Source organism: Atractosteus spatula, chromosome 5 (assembly GCF_055471065.1).
Source record: "Atractosteus spatula isolate fAtrSpa1 chromosome 5, fAtrSpa1.hap1, whole genome shotgun sequence".
NCBI classification, from domain to species: Eukaryota; Metazoa; Chordata; class Actinopteri; order Semionotiformes; family Lepisosteidae; genus Atractosteus; species Atractosteus spatula.
The window spans coordinates 61,426,537-61,453,018 of NC_142710.1; the positions used below are offsets into that span (position 1 = coordinate 61,426,537).

A 26,482-nucleotide genomic window follows, 5' to 3' on the forward strand; every position below is an offset into this window, starting at 1 on the left:
CAATCATTCCTTTATGAACAAAACAACACAACAAATAACATCTATAATCACTGTACCCTGTCCTTGAGAATGTCCAGATGTAAGCTTGGTTAGTGCAACCTGTTCAATGTAACTGCTCTACATTCTATATTGTGAAAAGTATAGAGTTCAATTATCACAATGTTACTGTACGTTAGAATAAAACACAATGAACTGTGTACAATTGTGATTTCTAAGTCATAAAACAGGACATTATTGCGCTGGAATCAGTTTAAAGAGGGGAAACAGGGTTCACTGCTGTCTTAAAGGATGACAGACAAAATCAATTTAAAAATACTAAACATTTTTAGTTCTCCACGGTGGAAATAACAGGGGGCCTCCCGACACAAGTTATTAAAATCCTGCGAGGTACTGATAATGTGAACTTCTACTGCAAGACCCATCATGATCCTAGGACCTGAAGACACAAATGGAAACTAGGAAGCTTTAGCGGTGCATGTTGGGCTGAAATCAAGAGGTACTTTCTTACAGAAAGGACTTTGCAGCACACTGTCCTCCCTGGGATTCTTCAATATGCATCTGGATAATCTCCTTGGACTGATAAATGAAAGCAACCCAATGAGCAAGATGGAGTGAATGGTCTCTTCTCATTTCTAACCTTTATGTGTTTTGACTAAATAGTTCACGTTTGTTCTCTTGCAAAGTACTGTACAATCCTGTGTTAATCTTGCTGTCTGCAATTAAAAAGAAACAGAAAACAACAAACAAAAAAAACAAACAAAAGCACTGAACATAAAAAATACCTTCCCACAGTCTCCTTGCAAAATTAAGTTTTCAGCATTGTATTCTGGACTTTATTTTTTAACCTTATGTCTAAGTCGAGTTTTCTGGCAAAGCACTTGGAAGAATTTATTTAACCTAAACACAAACCATAAAACAAATCAATGTTCACACGTATGTAAGCAAGTCTCCAGAATTACTGAGACATACACCAACATTTCCACTAATGATAATAAACATTATGCTATATATCTGCTTGTACAGAAATGTATCTCAAAGTTGACTACAATAAAAATTAAGTATTAGAATCAGACAAAATGAATCAATATGCAAAGCAGATCCAAGTAGGTCCTGAGACGAAACATGAAACTAGACAGGCTGATTTTCATCATTCATAGTTCACAGTTTTGTTGAGGAGATGAGCAAGAGGAGAGGGCGAGAGAGGACTGTTAGGGGTGTAATTAATCAAGGGACAATATATATATATAAAGGGAACACATTCTTCTCAGGATCTTAAAATTCAAGACTAATATCATGAAATCCATACAGAATTCAGCATTAATCTGGTACAGGAATTCAAAACAGGTGCTACAAGTTTGCCAGCACAAGAAATTCTCAGATCTTAGCTGCTGAGTTTGTCAGGTGATCTTTGACAACCTGGCAGGTAGTGCACTGCTGTAGTCAATCCTGGACAACACAAACTTATCAACTAGTTTCTCAGGAAGAGGAACAGAATACAACTGACCAATGTTCTTAAGATGAAAGAACAGCACGTCAATGACACGCACCCCAAAAGCTAGATTAGGGTCAAATCTAAGTCAACAACCCAATATTTCGCGTTGTAGCACACATATGATTTCAGTAACAAGGATAGCCAGGCTTTAGATAGTTTAATTTTGTACACTGGTAGGTCACCCTCTATCTTTTAATGACAATTTCTTCTGAATACACTGATGAAAAGCCTAATCTTGATGAGTTTGAATATCCTAAAAAGCACACAATACATATTGTAGTCTTAGTTTTAATATTTAATTACACAACAATGCTCAATATACAGTAGGTACGAAAAAATAAATGATTAATGCTATACTAATGATTACAAAAACAAGCATGCTAAAATGATCTATTTAAATGCTTAAATGTGCTTGACAGGATATTGAGTGAAAAAGGGCTCTAGCATCCACCTAGATATTACATGTTCCTTTTCATTATTAGTCTTTGTGCAGTGCCAGGAGTCAAGCCTTTTTCATGATGCTTAAGCCTGACGTACTGTATGTCGACAAATTAAAAACTTGAGACACTTTCTAATGGCATGTAGTTTCTTTGATTAACAGATATATGCCCTTTTCTGAACGCACTGTGTACTTATTTACCACAAATAGTTTTTGAAGAAAAATGAATAGAATCTAGTTTACTTTTACATAAAAGACCACATTTGACATCTTGAAATATAGTATCAGGCTATAAATATACAAGACATTTAATATTAAACAGTGCAGAGTTAAAACACCACCTTCACACTGAAATTCACACTGAATATTGCCTTGCAAAATAAAAAAAATACAAATATTTACACTGAACTCGGATATTACAAGATTGTGCAGGAATGGAAAGAAATCTATGACTTTTATAAGATCTGGCATTCAAACTTTGAAATGAATTGTGTTTCCCTGTTCCTTTAGTGTTTGGCTAGGTCAACGGCCTTCACTTCACTTTCCAAGTGCCACAAATCAAACTGAAAACAAAGTCTAAAAACAAGTTGTATTATTCACAAAAATGATAAATATTTGCATCTGAAGAAATGCAACCAATTTATAAATGATTAGCGGAGATATGGACAGCCAGTTCTCCATGAGTGTTTGTCTAGACTCACATACCAGACGGATAATGGACTTTAACAGGTTTTGGTCAGAACACTATATAGCTTACAAAAACAACTTCTATGAACAATGTGATACCTAATTTTCCTCAAAAGGTCAGTCAAGAGGACTGAAATATGTGACCCCATTAAACCATCTGTGTATTTTTTATATATATATCTTTTGCCGATAGCAGCCAAACCAACATTATGAAACACAGGGCAAATGTGTACTGTATGTCCTGTTTTAAAGTAAATTTTATGTGAAATAGCCAGTTCCCAGATGGTGAATTCAGATTTTTTTATACTTCTAGTCTGATCAAAGCAGTGTGGCAGTTTTACATGGTGAGTAATCATATAACCACCTAGATCCAGTTTATAGAATATTAACTGATGGATTTCTCTGGTGTTTACTTCTAACTCTGTTATGCAACAGATTTTGGAAACTATGAACCAGATCACATAAGGTTCACCCATGACCCATTATGAGTTAGAGTAGCATCATGGTTAGCTGCTTACTGTCTGACAAGGGCTTCATATATCTACAACAGAGCCAGTATCAAAGTGACGAGTGGGTTTCAGTCTTAAATCTACAGGCCTGCATCAACTGTTGACTGCCCTGGTACCGGCTATCTCAGTGAGAAAACTGAATTCACTGCATCATGGTCATCTTCATAGAAATTCATCGTAAAACATTTTAAAGTTACCAACATTCTCCTAGTGAATGGTTTTTAGAGATTATGTGACAAAATATGAACTATACAGAAAAAAACGTGTTGTAAAACAGATTTTGGATGGATGGAGAAAACTTAATTTAGATCAATAAAAAATACTCAATTTATGTTTCGCTTGTGATTAATTACACAAAAAACAAGTGTAAAAAATATCATAAACTTCCGAGATAAACTTCTAGTAACACATACAGTAGAAAAAATGAATTCCAGCTGATGAGCATATCCATTTCATACTAGTAAGAATGCAATGTATCCCACACTACTGCCCTATAAACCAAAACATTAGCTTCAGAAAAAAAGATCAGCTTTGTTCCCTGAGATGAAGTGTCAGAATCACTAACAGTTTGCAGAAATCCACAAAATTTTTAAATGGCAAGAAGAGCTTTTGAGACTTTCCAAGACCAATCAACTGATATGTCCAGTATTTAATCTCTCCTTCCTTACATTTATGTCAAAGCAACATCTGTCAAAGAAATAATTTGCAAGTTTGCATGTAAAAAGCATAACTAACAACAGATCTATAAATCTTTAAATCTATTCCTTCTGTAAAACAAAAAAAAACATTTGCTTCTGCTTGAAAACATATGTATATGAAGCGATGTTTGCTATTTTAAATGTTATATTCCCACATAACTTGTGTTGAAAATGCATTTGGAAATTAAATCTTACCTTGAAGTATAAAAATGTTTTTTTTCTGTGCTCGCACCATTCTGAGAACTGTCTTAGGGTCCTGAAGAAAAGTAAAAGGCTGTTGTCATCCTCCACTCTTAGAAAAAAAAAGACAAAATCTGATCAATAAATTTATTTTCTAAATGTAATTCACTGGCAAAATCCTCTTTTACAACATGAGGGAAGCACTAACTGATCACTAGAAATGATCAGGTCTGAGATTATTGGGAGTTTCATTACAACTTTAAGACCATAGGCTGTGCTCTATGACCCACACATCACAAGTTCGAGCCTGGGTCATGTCACTAGCCCACGGTGAACAAGGCTCTGCACAGCTGGCAGAGTGTACCCAGGGTGGAAGGGGCGTTAGTCTACCACGGTCTTCTGGGCCCGACTGGCACTGGCACTAACTCTCCAGTTGGGCACTGTGGAGCCTGCACTGTGCTAATGGATGAATGACTCCAAAAGGTAGGCATGTCAGGGCAGCCTGTCTTCAGGTCCTCATTCTGTCCACACGGATGCCAAGCCTTGATGCAGACCGCAATTCCAATTTTAAAAAAACCACTCAAATACAGAGACGACAATTCTTTTTGAAGAATTTGAGTCCATACGCAGGTACCACAGAAGTCTCTTTTTTTCCCATTTACATATGAATTTAAAGTGGCTACTGCAAGGCTGCAAGGCTATTTTTAATTTCAGGATTAGAAAGAATCAGCATACTCTATATGACTGCATTTCAAACCACAATAACAAGAAAATGTACACAGTAACTTAAATTTACTTAACTCAAATTTACATCATAAAACAGACGAAATTTCCAGAACCATATTCTGTGATTCAGAGAGAGACAAGAAAACATCCGGCCCTGCGACTTTGTGAACAAGCAGACTCGTGAACACATCTCTTTCATTCCAATAGAAATATTGCTCTCGACTTCAAGACAGTTTTGCCGATAAATGGGACTTACTTATTAACTCTATATGCTGATCATGTTGGAAACATTCTGCACTAAAATATCTCCTGAACAGACCATACGTATTCACTCATACATCACATTAGATTAGTTATTATAGTGACAAGTGAACAAGAAGAGCAGAATCACATCACAGTTCGTGGGAACTCTTGCTCTCACCTGTGGTGAGACCAGGGATTTGCGACATGGAGTCTCACAGCACTTTCACAAAGTTCACAGATTTGTGCTTAATTCAGAATTCGTCATTTTTTTCTATACCTTCAATGAATTTGCTTTGTTACCAAAATGTAATAACCGGTCTGAGAAATTGGGACTGCAGTTCCCCTTTAAATTATTATATGTTGCAAATTATGGAACATGCCGTAATACATCTGCAAAACAAAAGGTCATAAACAAAAACAATTCCTAACATGTTATATACGAAAATCTAACAACCCGAATAACTCTAAACAATTGCGTTGTGTGAAACTAAATGAAGTGTGATGATAGAATTGACATTCGAGATCTTTCCATATCATTTTACTGATGGCACAGAATGGAGATGAATTTTTCATAGTCTGTAAGGACAAAAGCACATTGAATCAAAGATAGCAAAATGAAAATCCACCACACAATACTGTATACAGTGATCTGCACATTTTTTAGTTCAAATATTAATGTTATCAACATGTGAAAAAAGGAAACAATTCTTACATTCTTTATGCAATTGTACAACTGAACTATGACTCTGTATCCCCAGCAAGTGAGTTTTCTATTTGATTAATCTTAAGGTCCAAAATAAAGTCGGACAATAAAACACATCAGAAAGTCCCTTCAACAAGGCCTTGACTATGTCATCAACAGCATGTCAGTCCTTCACTGTCAACCTAACAGCACCATGGATCCAAGCAAAAGAGTTCCTTTTCCATGAAAATATTATCAAGACTGGTCAGGATCCCATAATGAAGGGTGGGGGGAATTTGAGGCTCACAATACAGATCCATCAGGATTTTACCTGCAGTTACTCCTTTCAACCTGGTCTATGTTTGCTGCTGCTGAGTTGTCATCTAACAGAGATAACAGGTGAGAACAAGGAATGTCGCTGTTCACGATAAACCGCAAAGAATCTGAAACCTGCTTCGCCAGGATATAAAAGAACTGCATCAGAGCGTGTGAACCACCATAAACTAAAGGTCCAAGATCCTGAATTCTTCATCTGCTAAACATTTAGGAAGCTCAAGGTAGCGCCATAATCCCAGAGGCGGTTGTCCCAAAGCAGAACGTTTAAAATGAGAAGGAAAAAAACATCACAACCCTCAAAAAGTTGAAACCCGACTGACAGCTCAAGACTGGCTCATGCCACTAGCCAGTTACTGACAGGGTAGGCAGGGGCTTTTATCGGCTAGGAGTCCTTTCATCTTTTGGTGAAACAGCAGCTCCTGCAGTGGCATCATGGAGAGAAGTGTCAGTCCTCCAATCAGAACTAACTCTCCTACGGGCTTCCAAATTACCTCCTCTCATTTATAATCTTATGTTGTGGTAAACAACTGGGTGAGTATATAATTAAAAGAATAACTGCTTCCAAACCCAAGAAAAAAACCCCACAATACTACAGCACTGCAGCCCACTTCAACTGCTGCTAGAGAACAGTGAGTATGAATGTTAAGAGGGAAATATAACTTCAGGAATTTAACATATTTATAAAACACTATTTTTTGAATAATACTGGGGTTTTTACTATAATTATGGGAAGGGATCAGGTGATAGATGTCCCAAGGTCCCTTAAACAAGTGGACATCATCATTAGAACTGGGTTTAAAATCATTAAGCCTATTTTGAATTAAAAAAACTATTTTCCTTGACCAGGCATAAAAATACACAGTGACTACCCAAGATTGTGTAAGAATCATTATCTCCAGTATTTTTCCCTTTCATATGTGCCAGGATAAAGACTTAGACCAGACAATATAATCCAGATGTGTTTCAGGGGCTGCAAGTGAGTTACATAAAAATGAAGCTCAAGGATTCTTTTTCCAAAACAATCTGGTTATGAAACTAAGGCAATAAAAAGGTTAATTTCTGAAAGACTTGCTCATAGGCGTCATCATCTTTATTTCTGAGGCATCAGATGTTCAAAGGTTCCAAACAGACTTCATAGTTCCAAAAACAATTGAAGCGCACCCATTTTTAAATGATGTATTATTAACAGGAATAAACACTTTGACTTGCAAGTGAGAAATCAGTATTACTAACAGCATGTTTGACACATAGCCCCATCAAAAAACAACATAACTATTAGGTCTGTTTCATCATCTAAAATAGTCCAAGTTGCTAAAAACTAAAACTGTGTTCACTTGCTATATGCAGTTCAACTCAATCACTCATTAACTTTAAAAACGTCAATACAGTAATAAATACAATTGCATATTGAAATTATAGGAAATGAAACGAATGAGATATGTAAAAAGAGGAAAAAATTCTCAAATGTGAATTTATGAAACCTTACACTGCTGAAAGAGCCAGCACTACTAGATGTGTCTTAATGGATTATTTTTTTCAGTCAGTCCCAGTGGCACGAAAACAATGGGTTTCATTATACAGTCTTCAGTGGGAGTCTGCAGGATAGGAAGTTGCTTTTCTCTTCTTTCCAGCAATGAAGAATTCGAGAATGTAGTTCCCTGAGCCCCAGACAGGCCATATGGATGATTTTATGCTTGGACTGCCAGTTGTTGACATTTTAAAATACTTTCTATAGTAAAAAGAACATTTAAACATTGACCAGCTTCACCAATAACCATAACTCTGAAATGTGACTCTGTTGTTCCTTATTAGCATTTGATTTAAGACTTGCCTTTGTATGCAATAAAAGCAACACGAAACTACAAAATACTACAGGGCTAAAAGTATATTTATTTAGGTGGGGGACAACTTTTTCCACAATTCCACCATTTTCCAGTGTGAAAAAGAACAGCATTAAGGAATGCAAATCTAAACTTTTAAACTCACTTTACCAGAAGTACAGTATTTTTGAAAAGATGAGACATTACACACATTTCATGAACATTTTTATACAATAATAAAGTTGTCAATTTTCTTTCACTTCTATATGATTAGAATGAGTAAATACTGCAGTGACAGAATTTTGAAAATACAGACTGTTTAATTCTTAAAAAAAACCTTTCAGTTTCAAATCTACTAATGAAAAAATAAATATAATAATAATAATATTTTCAACCTTATTTTTTTCAGTTTTATCTCCATTCTTTCAGTTACAAAAAAATATTAAAAAACACTAAGGGCTCGCAAAACTAGTTACTTTCTCTTTACAAATGCCGTAATCGTTAAATACCAAATCTTTATTAAAAAATCCCAAATCCAACCCAAATCTCAAACCAGACGTTTCAAGGTCTTACACGCAATGCTTCCAAATTCCAGAAAGTATGGCTCATAAGCTTTTTCTTGCTCGTTTCTAGAAATGAGTTAAAAGAATACTCATATATGCAATACGGCCAAGAAAAACATAACAATTTGCAGCCACAATGCACAATTTCAGATTTCCAGGCCTCCTAAAACTGGAGAATCAGTATTCTGTTTTGTATTTAGGAAAATGAGATCCCATTTCTACTCTAACATTAGTCTTTCTAAGACTTATTTTTAGTAAGCAAGGTTTAGTTTGAATATTTTAACTCACCTGGAAATAAATGCACTCATATCATTAAACTCACTGCCATCCACGACAATGCTGAGACCAGTAACGATTCTACTGCTAGTGGCATCCTGTTAAATGTAAAATGAACAGCGTGTTAAGAAAACATCTATTTTTGAATGATCTATTATAATGACAATATTGACCTGAGACTCACATGTGAGTTTATTTTATTGTACAAAACAATGTATTGAATATGATGGCACATTGTGTATTTTAACAAAAGACTAATGGGTAACAGTTTCATTAGAGAATTATCGAAACTATAGAAGATGGCAGTCAGAAAAAACACCTAATGTTTAGACATACTAAAAACATGAATTAAACAATCTCTTTTTCTAAAGAAAACGTAAGTGCTGAAACCTTGCACTGGAAGTTATTCTGTGTCATGGAAAAGGGAGAAAAAATGTTTGACATTAGATTTATATATTGCTCTCTTCTGCATGAAATACTAGATGTTTTCTATTACAAACATACTGTACAGGTTTGAAGAGCCAATAGGCATTGTCTAGTAGTCTATAACAAAATTGGTTAGATATTTGCTGCCACCTGGAGTTTAGTCATCAAAAGTGCATTTGCAAGGCATTAAAATTAAAGAAAGTAATGTCTCATTTCATTTTACATCAGAGAAGTAAATGCTCAGCTTTCTACAAATGTCAGGCATTATGTTTCCTGTAAAAAACTGCATGAATCATTGGAAAAAAATTAAATCCTAACATTTTGTTTCAGAACATATCAGAAACATTCTGCATCACGTTTATCGTTTTGCATCAAAGTGCAGGCACAGAAATGATTTTTTTTGTGAGTTCTAAACTGGAATGAGTTTCATCTAGTACACAGGGCCTGTTTAATTAGTTAGACAATGCCACATGAGAAAAGGACACTAATCGCTCTTAATTGTTCAACGCTACTGAAGAGAGCTGTGGTTAACATTAAGAGGTATTATAAAGAGGATCAAGGAGGATTTTCTTACCTGAACATCTGTCAGCACAAATTCAACTTGAAAAGCCAAGACACTGCAATGACCTGAAATTCTGTACTGCTGTATAACTTTCTTCTCACCTATGGAGTAACAAAAACAAAAGCATAGGAACTCCATCATAATTTCCTGTAAGTAAATACAGTGTGAATGTACAGTATATGCAACATATGTGTCAGATTTTAAATCTGATATAACTAAATACCACTAGTATCACTGATAGTGATAAACTTATTTTCCTCAACTGTTTTTCAAAGCAGATATTCAGATTTCTTAGCCCTGGACTGGTCTAAAAATACTAATCATACAATCTAATAATGACAAAAAAAAATGTCAAACCAAATGGTAGAAAGGTTTAAAAGAGTTTTAAGGCACTTTTATACAGTATCTATATTTCTCAAAGTCCAATTGTGTTAATTATGTTTTTGGAGTTTTTTTTCTCTAATTATGTACTGTATCTATCTGCTCACTTTTTTCCAGTGTCTTCACTGCACACTCAGTCAGCACAAGACGGTTTATTCTGGACTGGCGAAGAAGGTCCTCTTCCAGACACTCAAGCTCATCCTTCAGATTTGCAATTGTCTCAGGTTTCTTTTCCCCTTGTCTCTCGTCTCTGTTATCTTTCATGGACCCTCTGGAATCAGCACAGTAAATATGTTATTCAGTACTACTGTAATTCACAAACGTTGATATCCAAAATAACTTCATAAATAAACATCAATACTCCAATAGAAGAACACATACAAGAGAGGAAATTCATGAAATAAGAAAAGAGGAATGCAATTGTGATAAAAATCCAAATTTTATACTTTGTACTGCAGGATTTGATCAGATTCGCAGGATAAAAATTATTAATAATTTCAGTTTTAAAAATATTTTCCTAACTAGCCACATCATTGTAGAAAAGCAATTCCAAAGCCTTTTATAAAATCACTGTTTTATGGGAAGGCGCCACAGGAACTGAATCCACCGACAGTACACAGTATTGTAGTAAGACGTGATTTAGTTTAGGAACCTACAAAGCCTTTGTAATGTTTCCTCCGATGCGTAACGCAAATTCTCTTTCGTTGCTTTCCTGTTGCTCCTGTAATATAGCAATTTCTTCTTCTAGACATTTGATTTCAGCTTCGTAGTTTTGCTCAGGATCATTTTCCATTGTTGTCCTTCAGAGTGCCCTGTAAAAGTGCAATAATCCGACATTACAGAAGTTCACAAGAAAACAAAAAGTCCTATAACTAATGATTGAGGAAGTCAAAATCAAGCATTTTGTTGCAGCCGACACCTAGGAAAGAACAACTTGAAAATTTTCTACAGATCTGAATGGAGGAATTGTAGTCTTTCCAATTGTATTAATCAGTAGACACACACGACTTATGTTTTTATTTCTTTCTTAAGCAGTTTTATGTGCATCAAATTTACTGCGCTACAGAACAGTGATTACTTCTAAAGCGGGTAACAAATCACGTTGATACACTTAATATTGTCCACATAATATTCAGATTATACTAATATTCAGAGCAAACACTGTGCTTTGATAAAGACTGCTGCTGGGAATCGTAATTAAAAAATGACCACAGTACAAGGACTCGCTGGAACTTGAAAACGATAACTGAAATCATGCGTTACGTTTTCACGAACTTGAAAAAATGCAGGAGACAGACAAGTGGATTGGAGTTAAGTTTCTTTTCAAAGTACTGGATAGAGCAAATATACAGCACGTACTATGTATCTGTTCCCCCTGTTATTTTGTTTTTCTGTTTTGTATATCACTGATTGCACCGCACCTGGGTTGCACTGCAATTGACTTGGCGATCAAATGCGACGTTTCCGTGCACTTTATTTCCACTCTATTTCTAAGATAAAAAAGGGGGAAAAAACTACCTTAGCACACGATAAGGGTAAAGCACGAATAAAGGCATAGCACGAATTAATACAGACACATACCAGACAAACACCGGAGCTTCTCTCCTCTTTTCAAAACAACTGACAGCTCGCGCCAGAAGTAGATTCTACCACTAACAGATTCAGGGGGGGAGTGATACCAAATCAATTAATCTTTTTCTGAACACAGAGGACTCCGTGTTTTTTAAGAAAAACGCGTCCGATATTTTTTTTTAAATTCTGTTCCGTTATATATTGTTAATTGCCATTAAAAGATAAAACGCAGCACTGAACGATAACTAAACCTGAGCTCAGCTCTCCCGTTTAGTGGAACATCGTGAGCTTAGCCTGCTCGAAGTTTCTATCATTATTATGAAGTATTTTTACGACATAATTGTTTACTTTTATGCTACACCCCATTACGGAATTTAAAATGAGAAAATTATAATATTAATAATAATAATAATATCTCAGGGAATTATCCAGTAATTTGTCTATAAACCTAATTACTACAACAGCGGAACTCTGTATCCCCTTCTCTAAACTGAGAGGGAAGGATTTTTCGTGAACACAATGTGGATCCTTAGTGGACATGTGTGACCAGTTTCATTGACAAAAATGAGTAAAATTTGCTATACGGTACTTTTGAGAGGTATCTCTTTTAATTTTTAATTTGCGATCTTACTGGTTGGTTGGTTTAAAAATTATTTTCATTGTTAGCCTAACTGTCAAGTTTAGGAATCAAATGAATTTTAACACTTTAACACGATTGCTTGTTGGCAAGCATTTACAAATTACTGTAACGGGATTTTGCCGTGTAAAATAAACTTGTTCAATCAATTTATTTAGAATTTTTAAGTAAATTTTCATATGCAGGAATAAAAGTTTGTCATTTAATTTTAAGGAATGCAAAACCGTGTACATGAATTTTCTGAAGTTATGTTTTTATTGAGAATAGTTATATGAAGCTTATTTCAGTTGTTTCAAGTGCTAGTTGTTAATGCAGCAAGCTGAAGTATGCCTTCTTTTTTACAGAATCGTCGAAGCAGACCATTCATTTTTAAAAGTAAAATTCAGCAATGGATCAAGGCAAAGTTATGAGGCGTTTGTATGTGGGTGGCTTAAACCATACTATTTCTCAGTCGGAGCTGAAGCAAAGGTTCGGAAAGTTTGGTGATGTGTTGGATGTGGATATTGTAACAAGGAAAGACGAAGAAGGTAAAAGCACCTTACACATTAGCTCTTTAAGGAATGGCTTCAGTATATAATTTTTACTTCCACTGTTTACGTGTTTCTCGGGAAGTGCTGTCACATGGAATTCTTATGCTTAGGTGTCCAACTGAGTAGCAAAACTCTTTCTTTTTGCTCTATACTGTATGTAAACTGGCTTTACATCTAGGTTGTCATACACTGTGATAACTTCCAAATTAATATTGATACAATGAAAACAGCTGTTATGTAAAATGATAGACACAGACATGTTCCTTTACCCTTTACTCGCCTTTAATAAACTAAAGAATTCCTTTTTTATGATTAAAAAAAAACGTCCTCAAGTAAATTAAACACATTTGATACATATTTGCTGGCATTAAAACAGTTTGCATACTCACAAAAAAAAAGGATCTGTGCCTGTGGCTGGAAGGTTGCAGATTCGTATCCCGCGGCCAGCAGAGGAATCCTACTCCGTTGGGCCCCTGAGCAAGGCCCTTAACACCAACTCCAGGGGCATCGTATAAATGGCTGACCCTGCGCTCTGACCCCAAGCTTCTCTCCCTGTCTGTGTGTCTCATGGAGAGCAAGCTGGGGTCTGCGAAAAGACAAATTCCTAATGCAAGAAATTGTATATGGCCAATAAAGTGATTTTTCTTAAGGAATTTGAGAAACTAAAGAAAAATGGTTAGTTTAAGATTGTAAATTAACTTTCTAAACTTTATTTTATGTCTTTCATTTTTAAGGAACACCTGTAAAGACCTTTGGATATCTCAACATTACAATTTCAGAAAAAGAACTCAGCAAATGTAAGTTTTTATTTTCCCTAAACCTGTAGTAGGATTATGCTGTAAATATTCAAAAGTTCAGAACTTCCAAAGAATAGATTGGTACTTACCATAGGCATGTGAAGACAAATTAATTGCCCATATAAACAGCACGTTGCCAGACAATTGAGAGACAATTAAAAAAAAACTTATAAACAAAATCATTTGCTCAGGGAGCTCTGTCTAGATCATGCTGTGTTATGCTATATAAAACGATGAATACAACAGATTGAGTACTACAGAGATCTGCCTTTACACATTAATATCCATGTGGATTCCAGTATACTCATTCCTAATATACTAATAACTTGACAGCTGTGGTATATATTAATTATTTTTCTCTTTTTTTTCCTGTAGGTATGTCCTTGTTGAACAAAACAAAATGGAAAGGTGGAACACTACAAATTGAATTGGCCAAAGAAAGCTTCTTACACAAGTAAGCCTTGTAATAACTGTTAATAACTTGTAATAACTTTTAAGACAGTCTTAAGAAAAAGGCAATGAAGCCATATTTTACATTTGGGATATTGTATTATTTTGCTTAGATTATACCCATTTTAAGGTGTTAATGGCTAATATGCAAAAGTGATTAAATGGGATATTTTGTATTTTGGGGCATTTTTCTCCATTTTTGAAGAAGTTCTGGATTTAACTGTAATTATTCCTGGGATGTTGTCACAGATTGGCTCAAGAAAGGCAGCAGGCAGCCCAAAAGAAGCAAACTCCAAAGACTGAACGCAGACCTCCTTTTCTCGACTCTCTGAAGAAAGTTGGAGTGGACAATTTTCACATGAAAGCAGCTGTACCAGGGACAGAGGTTCCAGGCCATAAGGTATTTGCCTTTTAATAACACTGGTTGCCTAAGAAGAAATCCAGTCATTACCTATTGGCGAAGTGCCCACATCTCTGCTCTTCTATTACATCTTGTTACGTCACTAAGCCCTACCCTTCTCCAACAAGGATAGGTTGATATGGCAGCTCATATCAGCCTTCTTTTTCGGGAACAAGGCACATGGTAATAACCTAGCATTCCCATTCAGGGAAAATAGGATCCACATGAACTGAGCTGTATCCACAGCATTTTGCCCACATGACCAGAAAAGGGTGGAGGTTGTAGTGTTCGTAAAATACTTCGGCAGTGGCCATGATCCATCTACCCGGTTAGTGATTAATGAGTGCTGTGCCTACAGTATGTTCTATCCCTTGAAGTACACACATCCCGAAGGGCTGTTTGTGTGGCCTGACTTTGCAAAGTAGATGGAGACACTACTGGATCTCAGACTTTAGAGACAGAAGGGAGAGATGAGACTCCAGATTCAATCCAGAAATCTCTCGGATCCCTCTGTGCCCAGAAAAGCTCGAGGAGCTGCCTTACTCAGCCCGTCAATCATAATCCAGCCCAAGGCACCAGAGGCTGAGTGGGTGCCAGGGTGCAAGTTTGTTCCATACTTTGCTGCAAAGTGAAAGGCATGGAGGCTAAAGTTACCTGCCCTCCAGACAGCGACTCCCTCACTCACGAGGAAGTCCTCTCATTGAAACCACTAAGCCAACCTTACGGGAGATTGAGGAGTCTCGCTCACATTAGAATAAGAGGAAAGTGGAGGTGTATTTAACATGAAGCAAGGGTAGCTTGTAAAAGTCTCGCCAACATCCAAAACAAGCTTCCGAAATATTTCTGGTGTTCTGAAACGTTGGGTCAAAGGAACAAAGTATATAACCTGTTGAACCGATGAGTTACTTGTAGTTTCCTTCCTGCTTAGTGAAGAAAAGGGGGTAAAGACTGAGAAGGAGGAAGAGAGACCTGACATCCCAAAGAAGGGGTGAAAAATGGGTCTTGACAAGGTTGTTTTTCTCTGAAGAAGGCTTGTGAAGTCTAAAGTCATGCTATATGGGCAGTAATGAGGCAGAAAAGTAGTAATACTAAATATTGCTTACACTTGTATAGCACTTTTCAAGGACACTCCACTCAAAGTGCTTTACAGGTAATGGGAACTCCCCTCCACCACCACCAATGTGCAGCCCCACCTGGATGATGCAACAGCAGCCATAGTGCACCAGAATGCTCACCACACATCAGCTTTCAGAGGGAAGGAGAGCAGAGGAATGAAGGCAATTCATAGATGGTGCCTTTTTACAGTATAGTGTCCCCGTCACTCTACTGGGGCATTAGGACCCACACAGACTGCAGGGTGAGCGCCCCTTACTGGCCCCACTCACACCTCTTCAGCAGTCTTAGTTTTTCCTAGGAGGTCTCCCATCCAGGTACTGACCAGACTCGCACCTGCTGAGCTTCAGTGATACAGCGGCTGCTGATGTTCTTCTGTGTCAACCCAGCCTTGTAGGAGAGGAGTATGGCTGTGTGGCATGGCAGGGTCAAACTGGATATCCTTGACACACATACTCAGAGGAGAAGTAGTGATGAGTGCACCTCACAAAGAAGTAATGACTGCTCTTCATCTGAAAAGGAGCTGCTGTGTTCTACTGTTTTAAGTCCACATGTAAGAATAGCCACTAGGGGATGCTGTTGCTGGGTTTGTCCTGTTCTAATAAATTAAACATTTTGTAAGTTAATACATTGTTTTTTTTAATTCATTTTTATGGGAGTTGTGTTTAACATCTCTATAAAAATAAAACGGTGCTTTAATATTGGGTACATCAGAAAAACATTGCAAAAAATAGAGTATGTTGTTGCCCAATTTACTTAAAAGAACAAGTCAAATATGACAGTCATATAAAATTATTTAAATTTCCATTTTCACCTTTTTTAGTATAATATTTGTGACGTTAATGATCATGCATTCATACTTAGCTCTTTTGAGCTGTACCAATGTGAACACATCAAGTTAATAAAATATTGGATATAGTCCTTACTTGTTATTTTTCTTTCAACACTATTTTTTTATTGCACTCAACTGCACAAACAGTATGTGGCTGTTGTTGAGTGAACATATAACATATAGTCTTAGTATATAGGCATAGTACAGTACATTTCTGTACAAAAAATACTAAATACTTCCATCTTTGTTTTGTTTTTTTTCTTAGAACTGGGTTGTGAGCAAATTTGGCCGAGTTCTTCCTGTCCTTAATATGAAGAATCAAGGCAAAAACAAAATATCCTTTGTACTGCATTCGTTCAGGTCCGTTGTACAGTAACAAATCGAGCTAAAACTAAAATGGACGAAACAAAAACATGGGCGTGCTGTCAGTTGGATCAGGAGTTCACATAATGTGTGAACAGGATTCTAGAAGAAATGTTTGCCAAAATAATTTAAAGACTAGTACAATATTGTATTTGATTGATCCAATTGGAAAGGCAAATCTTAAGCAGCTAAAACACTGAAATTTAAAAATGTACCAAATCTTTGGTTTTAAAATAAAATTTTGTTCTTGAATTTCAACTAGTTGCTTTATTAAAAAGTGGATACTTTAAAATGTAAAAAAACATCTGAAAGAATATGAACATTTTCATCTCATTTTTAAGTTGCGTACTTATTATAAAATATAAAATGTTATCAAATTTAGATGATGAAAATCTGCTCTCTGTTAAGAAATGCCTCATTTTATTGTACCTTAATTCAGTTCCACATAGTTAAATATGACCCTTCAAAGAACTGCCACAACATCAAGAAATTAGAGCAGGCAATTGATTTTGATAACTTCACCCCAGTCTCAAAACTGACTTGGGAATTGACAGGAGGAGATGATGACATCAGTAAGAAAAGGAGGGGGGAGTTTCCTCTTCCAAAGTCCCATCCAAAGAAAATGATGAAGCCTGCTTCATTCAGTTCTGGCAAAGAGTTTGCTGACTCTGATTTGGAAGTTATCTGTAACTCTCAGGATCACAGACTCTCAGGGAATGTAAATAACAAACAGGTGAATTCTCCTAAAGTAAACCAAGATGCCAAACCTCTCTTAAAACCGTGCTCGAAAGAAGAAAACTTCATTGGTAAAAAGCATTCTGCAGCTTTGAAGGCCCAAAGCAAATCAATGAACTTGTTTGACAGTGATGTAGATTCAGAGGATGAAATAAGGAAGTTGGTTGTGCAAGAGGATATTCGAAACACAAGTCTGGTTGAAGAAGATGTGGATAACTTAGAGGTAGTTGAAGGTGACTTTGTTTTAAAACCTAACTTTCGTCAGTTACAGCATCCGGTGAAGGATGGAAGCAAAGCAAAGGCTGTAAACACTTCTGGGCAATGTGACAGCGAAAATGAGTATGATTCAGCAGACACTGATGAAATTCTTACCTCCAGCAAAACTGCTGCAAAGAGTCAAAAACGTTTAGAGACCTCCAGTATCAAAACTGGGGTGCCAGATAGCTTATCAGTAACTGCCCAGAAGCATCCCCCATCCTCAAAAATCCCATCATCAAAAAGAACTAAAACAACCCAGTCTGACAATACAGTAACGTCTCATTTTCCTCCCAGTTCAACTGAATCTATCTCTAGTAACGAAGGATCAGACCAGAGCTGTGATTCTGAATATGAGTCCATGATGGCTAACTGTTGCAGATTGGAGCTGTCTTTGGCAGACCTGGAGAAGATTGCAAATGAGTCTTCAAGAGATGTGGAAGAAGAAATCGAGGATCGTCAGGAATCGGATGTTGAAGCGAAGGCTACAGGTGGATCAGATCTTCATATTAATTCTAAGAAAAAGACTCCAATAAAATCGTCAGCAAGGAGGGGCATTAGCCCTGAAGATATTTTAGCATCTCTTTTGAATGAAAGCAGCAGTGAAGATGAATATGATGGTAAGAAGAAGAAAAAGCAGAAATCCCCATTGAATCTGCCTGTTTTTAAAGGTACAAAGACTCTAGAAGAAGCAGGCATGGAATCTGGTGTCTGTCAAAAAAGAAAACAAGAGGAAGGCCATTTGGGAGCAGAGTCTTTAAAAAAGAAGAAAATTACTGAAGCCCAGAAGGATAAATGGAAGACTGCTACTTTAGAAGATGAGGTGCAGATGACCAATTCCAAACCCCCGCCATTTAAGGGAGTCCAACATTTTCTACCCAAGAGTGAAAAAACAGACTCCACTGCTCTTGCTCAAAACATGGAAGAATGTGAAACCGAGGAATCGGACTTCGATTCCAGTGACTCCGATGGGGAAGACACCATAACAAAACCAAATGCTTCCACAGAGGAATTAAAGGGGGCCGGGTCCCCAGTTAGCAGCAGGGCTCAGCCGACTCCTTCTCGAGCCTGGGAGGGCAGTAGCAGCTCCTCAAGCTCCAGCACTAGTGCCTCTGGGGAAGAGAGCAGCGCAGAAGAAAACGACATGGGCAAGGAAAAAGCAAGACATTCACAAAATACGACTACAGAGCCGACTCGGCAGTCACGCGAGAATTTAGCTTCATTAACACATCCAATCCGAAGTACTGAGAAGGCAGACACTGTGGTGTCTATAAAGGTAGACTCTAAAGCTTCTCGGTTCTCCAGTTCGGAGAATGCTCTGAAACAACAGCAGGACAACGAGAAGCGTCTGGCAGCTCTGCAGCAAAGGCAGAAAGAGGCAGAGCAACAGAAGAGGCTCATTCAAGGAGCTTTGTCTAAACTGGTAGGTACTTTTAATTTCTTGCAAGAATGCATTGGGTGGTATTTGAATTTAAGGTTTTTAGCAATAGTCTATGATGTTGTAGTGTGGTTAACAAAAAAATGTAGGGCAGTATCGCTCCATGTTTTGCATTTCAGCAATTTGTGCTGGTATTTTTAAGCCACTGGTAAATTGAGCTCACTGGCACAGGTTTTGATGCAAAACCTTTGCCTCAAAGCGGATTCCTGAAGCTGTTGAACATCCAGAAGTCAATGGGAGTCAGGTCAGGACAGTATTGTAGGTGATTTGACCTCTTCTTGAGTGGAGTTCACTTTTCCATAGCAATCTAAAAATTACAAAGTTCAGCAGCTTCCACAGAAGAATTTCAACCAGTAACTGAAGGATTGGGGACAAACTAAGCCTGTACCCGGCCAGTAGTACTTGAATTAGCAGCTAGAGGTCCCCAGTACTAACTTTTGGAACACACCTCATACAAGCAGAACCTCAAAAGTTTTAATTTTTCCTATACTTTCTTCTTTTCAAAGGACACTTCTGAAACTAGCAAAGGCAAGCACATTGTGTTCGAGTCAGAGGAAGAGAGTGATGAGGAAGCCAAAGAGACCACATTGAGAAAGAGCCTTTTTGCGGAAAGTGAGGATTCACATGGAGGGAATTCCAGCGAAGAAGAAGATCCGGGGATTAAGACGAATTCTGACCCCACTGCAAAAGTCAAAGTACAGTACAGTACATAATTTGTGTAGGCTTCTATTACTCTTACGACTCCAAAAATTGCCAGCTCCTAATAACGAGAACATTCAGTATGTTCCCTACCTGATGGTGGGGCTTCAAACAGTAGGAGCAAAAACTGTGATAAAGTATTAATCATGACTAAAATCAGGGTGAAGAAGCGCTAATAGCACTCACAAAAAAACCTGCACTTTTGCTCTTGTTTTGAACACTTTATTTGACTGTTTTAAGGTAACACATTTTTTTATTTACAGGAATTTAAAAAACAAGTAGCAGGCAAGCTGTTTGAGAACAGTGAGGATGAGGCCAGCAGCGAAGATGACAATGATGACCGATTTCAGATCAAGCCTCAGTTTGAAGGCAAAGCCGGACAAAAGGTATTGCACAGTTCCCAGCCTTGGTATTCATGTTGAGCATAAGCACTTAATTGACGATTTTGGAAGAATGTGAGCAGAGTAGTATGTATTCAAGATAACCTTACTATATGTTTGTCAGTGGTTCTTCAGGTTTTCCACACATGTAGTGTTGAAAAATGCCAATTGCCTTATGTGGAAATACAGTACAATATAGACCTTGAAACTATTCAGCATTTTCATCCTTTTTTGCGTTTGGTAAGCTGACATTCTGACTGTTTTATCCTGCAGCTCATGGCATTGCAGTCAAGATTCGGCACAGACGAGAGATTCCGTATGGACACGAGATTTCTTGAAAGCGATGAACAATCGGATGATTCAGGTCAGGAATGAATATTATTGCCGCAAAATATTTCTTAAGTTTGTGTTTAGTAGGATTTATTGGTAGTAGTTACAGACTAAAATGTACTGGGTTTTATTCTACAGGTATGTAATAACCTTTGTATTAGTGTGTTTGTATGTATTGCAAATTAGGTTTTCTTCTGCATTTCTAATACACTCTTAAGTAAGCGTTTCTGTGTGAATCTTCTTCTCAGAAGAGGCGAAGAGTGGTGAGGAAGATGAGCTTGAGGAGGAGAAGAGAAAGAATATGGAAATCCTGCAGAATCTTCTGAACATCAACATCCACACTCCTGAAACCGTCAAAGAAAACGCAAAAAAGAAAACCTTCAGGCAAGGATTTCAATCAACAAAAATTCTGAAACTGAGCATCTTAGATTCTCATACACAAATCAAAAGTAAATTTTGGTGTTAACTTGTCCGTATTTCTACGCAGTTTACATATGAAGCGATATATAATTTCTTTGTATTTAATATGACATGCTTTTTTACGTCACTGTTTATGAGTTTTAAAAATAAATGACTTCCCCTTTTTCTTGGGACTTAAGTATTTTGCACCTTATGGTAAAATAAGTTTAAGTAACCTTAAACATCAAGTTTTAAGAAAGTCCAGGACTGACAGATCTTTAGAAATTGCGTTTTGTGTTCCAGACTATTTATTCAGACCTCATTTTGTCATGAAACAAATTTTGTCGCTGATTGTTGTTCCTGGCACAGGCCCGCTCACAATTGCTTTAGCTACTGGAGGTGCGTCGTACATTTTGTTCTTAGTCTGCATCGCTTTTTGACGACCATTTTCCCTTCTGTGTCCAGAGATGTTAACGCGCTGCACTACGATCCCACGAAAGAGGAGCACGCTGCTTTGGAAACAAAGGCGGAGAATCCCCAGAAAGAAAGGTACAGACAGGGGTTTCGGAATAGAGCTTTCGGTCAGTTACAGTCATTGGCTTTGCCTGATGACGGCACCTGTAGACTGGGAGTCGGAAGTACAGTATAATATGAAATGTAGGGGTGCTCTGAACCTGCACTTTTGCTTATGAGAAGTTCAGTCATTGTTTCACGTTGTCTTCCTGACTTGCTGCAGCAAGGCCACGAGGCGGAAGAAACGGGAGGAGGCGGAGAAGCTCCCCGAAGTGTCCAAGGAGATTTATTACAAAGTGGCCGTGGATTTGAAGGAAGTGTTCGGCCCCCAGAATGAAAAGGGAGAAGAAAAGCGAGAAGTTGGGTGGGATAAAGAGGAGGATGAAACTACCGCTGTGGACAACTCGTCAGGCCACATTTTTAATTTCTCATCCAGCAGTGGTGCAGGGAAGGAGGAGTCTACAGGGTTCACATTTTCTTTTTTTGGAGATGACACAGTGAATGAACCCAGCGTGAAGGAAGGTAAGATGCATAGTGCACAGTTAACTCATGAAACAGCTTGTCATCATCTGTAAATCTGAGTAAGATTTGGGATTTGCTGTCTTTGCTGGTGAATAATACAGCTGTTATTGTTTCAGTTATGGGGTCTTCTGGTCTTTATGCTGTCAGAGGTTTTAATTCATTTGGAAACAAGTACAGTTTAGTTCCACGCTGAACAGTAAAAAGTATTTTAGCTGTGGAGTCGTCTTCCACCCAATCCCACTTTGCTTTTTACTTTTCACCATGGGAATAACATTTACTTGTTTGCACCTAACGCAATGTTGTCATTAGAATCTACAGCCTTTAATTGAAGACGAAAGAGTCAAGAATTGAGATTCAACAAATCCAAGGATAGAGACCTTAGCATTCCTGTTTCCAAACCTTACATTTTCATAGCAACAGGATTAAGATTTGTTGAGATAAAAATTCTGAAATAAGATCATTTGATATTGCCTCAAGTGGTACCACTTCACAGTTGAAATTAATACATTTTGTTTGCCCCTTGACATGAGAAGGATTAGCGGAGATTGCTTGTAGGCTACTTTTTTCCATTGTAGTAAACAGTGAAAGTAAAAATGAGTAGCAAATGCGCTGAGGCACTAAAGTGAATCAAACTATAGGTCTTTAAGATCATCTCCAAACTTTTACAGGTGATTATAAAATTGAGCTGTTGAAGTCTGCAAAGGTCCCCTGGCAAGAGGACCCACGATTCCAGGAGAGCAGCTCTGAGGAAGAAGACGAAGGAGAAACAGGAGAGAAGACCGTTCCTGATGTCACAAAAGAGTAAGACTTCGTTCCTCGTCCTTTTTCTCACAATTTTATTCACTTAACCTCCGCTTCTTTGCTGAATGGAAAAATAACTTGATACAAATAACTTGTATTTGTTGCTTTTCAGAGAGCCCTTTCCAGCAAAGAAGACCAATCTTTTCTTTTTCTTCAAAGAGGATGAGAGATTGAAAGGTATGTGCAGCTATGTAGTATCCTCTGCCGTATCCCTGAAACCATTAGACTCAATGTCTGTTTAGTAACAATTGGTCAAACAGCGGTCATCTGTTTAAACAATCCTGTATCTGTACATGAACAGTTTTTTTACTTTTTTTCCCTGTTTAGAGGGTCCTAAAACGTTCTGCAGGTCTGTAAAGCTCGAGCAGGGAAGGGAGCAGTGGGAAGCAGACCGTGGAGCATTAATTGAGGTAAACGATCTCAACTCGCAGGCTTCCTCAGTCCTGTACCTAGGAGCTGACAAATGAAACTGAACTCGAAAGCTCAAATTCTCCGATTCTCTTCAAGCATTAACTCAACCTAAAACAAAAGTCAAAAAGACATTAGTCACAGCTTGAAATTCTCAACAGAAAGTTACTTGGTTGAAGAATTTCTGTTAAACAACCTGCAATCAGGATAGTCTTTTCTTTGTGTTAAAGAGAAAATGGCACTGCATGTACCATCAACCCGAAGGTTTGCATCTGAAACTGCTCTCTAATCTCTGAACTGTTACCTGTAGAATAATTCTTATATACCGTATTCATCACAATATTGAAATGCAGGATTATTTTACTAAAAAGTATGTGGATCATAGTCAGTACAGTATTTTTCACTTGCTAGTCCTATAAGGTGTTTTTTTTTATTCTTGTATCATTTGATCTGTCTTACCTGGGATTTTTTTTTTCTTAGATCGGGGGTGATGTGATTTGTGACATCTAAAAGTAATTAAAAGGGTGCAGAAAACTGCACCGGAATCCATTAAAAAATTAAATTGGATCAGTAACGGCAGCTGTTTGTCTTTATTATCGTCTTTCCCCTCGTACACAAATGTATCAGAAGTGGAGTTCTGTCTTTTGTGTATCCATATAGAGTTTGGTAGACTTTCTTAATAGGGATTTTCAAAAGACTGTAAATAACTTGGATTTCGCACTCTTTATTCAGGTGATGTGATCACATAATGGAAAAGGGCAAGCTCATCATGCCATGCGTTCTTCAGTTGTTAGACATTGTTAATAGACCCAGTTAGATCATGCTGTGTTAATACTGTTTGTGCATTTTTGTTTTTAAAGGAGTACAAGAAGAGACACAAAGATGCGAAGCGGATAGTCAAAGTCCAACAGGCAGCCCGAAGAAATCTAGGGGTCTCGTCTACTAAGTAACGGTCCCCTTGTTAGGCTTTGAATTTACTGAGTTACCAAGCTGTTTCTTGTGAAATTCGTTGAAATAACAATTTACAGTTCTCGGAACTGTTAAAGTCAGAAGGTGAAGTTTTTTTTTACAAACTGATTCCATGTATTTTGCATATTCCCCTCTGAGTTTGTTAAAATTATTGTAAATAAATGTTCTTTGGAAGTTTACTTCCTGGATGTTCAATTTGTGCTTTTGTTTCTGCCAGGCTTGTAATATACGTAAACAATTTCATCATGAAGGTTGAACCCAGAGCCTGCAATATTCGGTGTTCTGCCCTTATATTTTGATAAAGCATAATAAAAATAGTTTAGATTTTTTGCCGCTAGAGTGCGCTGTTTTCAAAGTATACAGTACGGCTCTGTTTTATCAATCTTCAAAAACATTTTGCCTTGAAAGGGGAAGAGTGGGAGTACCTGATTTCTAAGACCACATTCTAATTGTTGACTTCTTTTGATACGGTTTATCACAATCAACAGTGCATTGAAGGAAACTGGGTGTATCTTCACAGAGATGTTGACAAAAGCAGCCTTTCTGAAATGTTTCCTCTTGCTGCTGACCTAAACCTTCTGTCATTTTAAATCGTTTATTTTCTTTACCCGTTTGTGTGAAATGTCGTGGTGCTTTTGTTTGGGCACATACGTTTTATGGCGTGGCCAGACATCACACTTGACATTTTCTGACTTGAACAATTCTGCATGATTAAAATCTTTACTGAAAAAATGATCTAAAGGAAAAGACTTATAAAACATGTTTTGTTTATTGTATAATGCTACATCTAATTGCACATGTAGTCTCTATACATGTGTATGCACAGTGTATTGTGCGGCTTGTGTATAGGAGTGTGGAAATACAGGTCTGTATGTGTAATGCAGTATTTGTGCACTAGTTAATTAGTTGAATGTAGTGTACTCAGTGTTGCTTAGTTAATAAGTCTCTTTATGCATGTAAAAATGCTTGTGCATATTTGTAGGACAACATTTTTAGATATTTTTAACTATGATGTTTCATTTAAACTGTTCAATCCAGATGCATTATTCATTCTAGTGATAACTTGATTCGGCGAAGGGAACCTGTTCAGAATTTGAAATTCCAGGCACTGCCTTCCTTTAAACAAATGTAACATCATCCGTATGTGTTTGTAAATCTTTCCTAATCTAAATAGATACTTGAAGATACTTGAAATGCAGCAGATGATGGGGCCTTTAGCAGGGACCAATGAACTTCAATGGAGCCCTTGAATAATGTGTGAATTTAAACAAGCTTTCTGCTTCGAGATTACATGCAGTTTGTTTAGCTGATGAGTGCACAGAGTCCTTTGTGATTACATGCTCTGTGTTATCTGTATCAGTGCTGACAACTATAGTCTAACAACGGATAGGTACTAATCCAAAAGGGGCTGCAGGACATATTTAACATTAACCTGAAAATGTTAACAAATGTTCTGAGATGTACATACTGTAAACCAGAGGATAGACTATATACTAACCAGCAGTGGCGACAACTCTGTTTGATCTTTAAATCAAGTAACATCCTGTATATATGAACAGTTGTGTATGATACCTCTTAGATGTACCATTCCTCAACTTAATATTTACATTTCTCGCCTCAGTATAAATACCTGTGCATTGCTTGACTGAAATATTTATCTTCAAATGTGCTTTCTGTGTTGCTCTTTTTAAAAATCAGGGAGAGAAGGCACTTATCTTTCCCTAGGGCTGTGTGATAGTTTTCTTTTAAAAAATTAGTCCTGTATATGCATGTTTTCATTTTCTTTTTTTAGTGGAGAACCATAGAGCACGTGAGATGTGTGACAAATTCGGCCCCAAACATGAACTCGACAGCACAGTGTGAAAACAAAGGTAGAGAGAGTGAGCATAAAGATTCATTTCAACACAATCTGTCCTGGATCTCTTCCCTTCATGGCGGTTGTTCTGAATAGCAGGACGCTGTGGTTTCCTATTTCATCCTCACTGACATCATTGCCATCTGACAGAGTGTCTAATGTCAGCAGCAGGGCAGAGACAGCTGCACTCTGCAGAGGAGCAGTGTAATGCACATGCATGGTTGTCTGCCATCTTGCAGTGAGGTTGTACAGCAAATCAATGTCAACACACAAGTCCGGGGTATTACACACAATACCCACAATAATACTTCAGTCATTAAAAAAAATACATTGACAGGTAAAGATCATTTGCAGTTTAATTGCTATTTACAATAAGGGGATTGTATTCCAAATTATTTTAGGGAGTGAAAGTGGATTAAAGGTATTTTTAAGTTTTTAGAACAGTTTAATAAAGCACCTTCCAT

The 26,482-nt window shown here is 37.2% G+C and overlaps 2 protein-coding genes across 2 annotated transcripts in view; one reads left to right on the plus strand and one right to left on the minus strand.

The window, feature by feature from the left end:
- cenpp (centromere protein P) overlaps positions 1 to 11,636 on the minus strand; it is a 108,375-nt gene extending 96,739 nt beyond the window's left edge. The window contains exons 1-6 of the mRNA XM_088916623.1: positions 11,602 to 11,636; positions 10,677 to 10,832; positions 10,128 to 10,291; positions 9,652 to 9,740; positions 8,664 to 8,749; positions 4,021 to 4,117 (exon numbers count right to left, since the gene is read on the minus strand). Coding sequence (XP_088772749.1) covers positions 4,021 to 4,117; positions 8,664 to 8,749; positions 9,652 to 9,740; positions 10,128 to 10,291; positions 10,677 to 10,813 — 573 coding nt within the window. The 5' untranslated portion in view covers positions 10,814 to 10,832; positions 11,602 to 11,636. The remainder of the gene's footprint in view (positions 1 to 4,020; positions 4,118 to 8,663; positions 8,750 to 9,651; positions 9,741 to 10,127; positions 10,292 to 10,676; positions 10,833 to 11,601) is intronic.
- Positions 11,637 to 12,114: 478 nt separating this feature from the next.
- Positions 12,115 to 24,592, plus strand: nol8 (nucleolar protein 8). The gene is made up of 17 exons (XM_088915160.1): positions 12,115 to 12,190; positions 12,574 to 12,756; positions 13,494 to 13,556; positions 13,932 to 14,010; positions 14,256 to 14,406; positions 16,617 to 16,685; positions 17,160 to 19,127; positions 19,649 to 19,837; positions 20,105 to 20,227; positions 20,495 to 20,585; positions 20,800 to 20,935; positions 21,416 to 21,499; positions 21,687 to 21,985; positions 22,654 to 22,786; positions 22,899 to 22,963; positions 23,114 to 23,196; positions 24,055 to 24,592. The coding sequence occupies exons 2-17, from the start codon at positions 12,618 to 12,620 to the stop codon at positions 24,142 to 24,144; spliced, it is 3,762 nt and encodes a 1,253-aa protein (XP_088771286.1). The 5' UTR covers positions 12,115 to 12,190; positions 12,574 to 12,617; the 3' UTR covers positions 24,145 to 24,592.
- Positions 24,593 to 26,482: the final 1,890 nt, after the last annotated feature.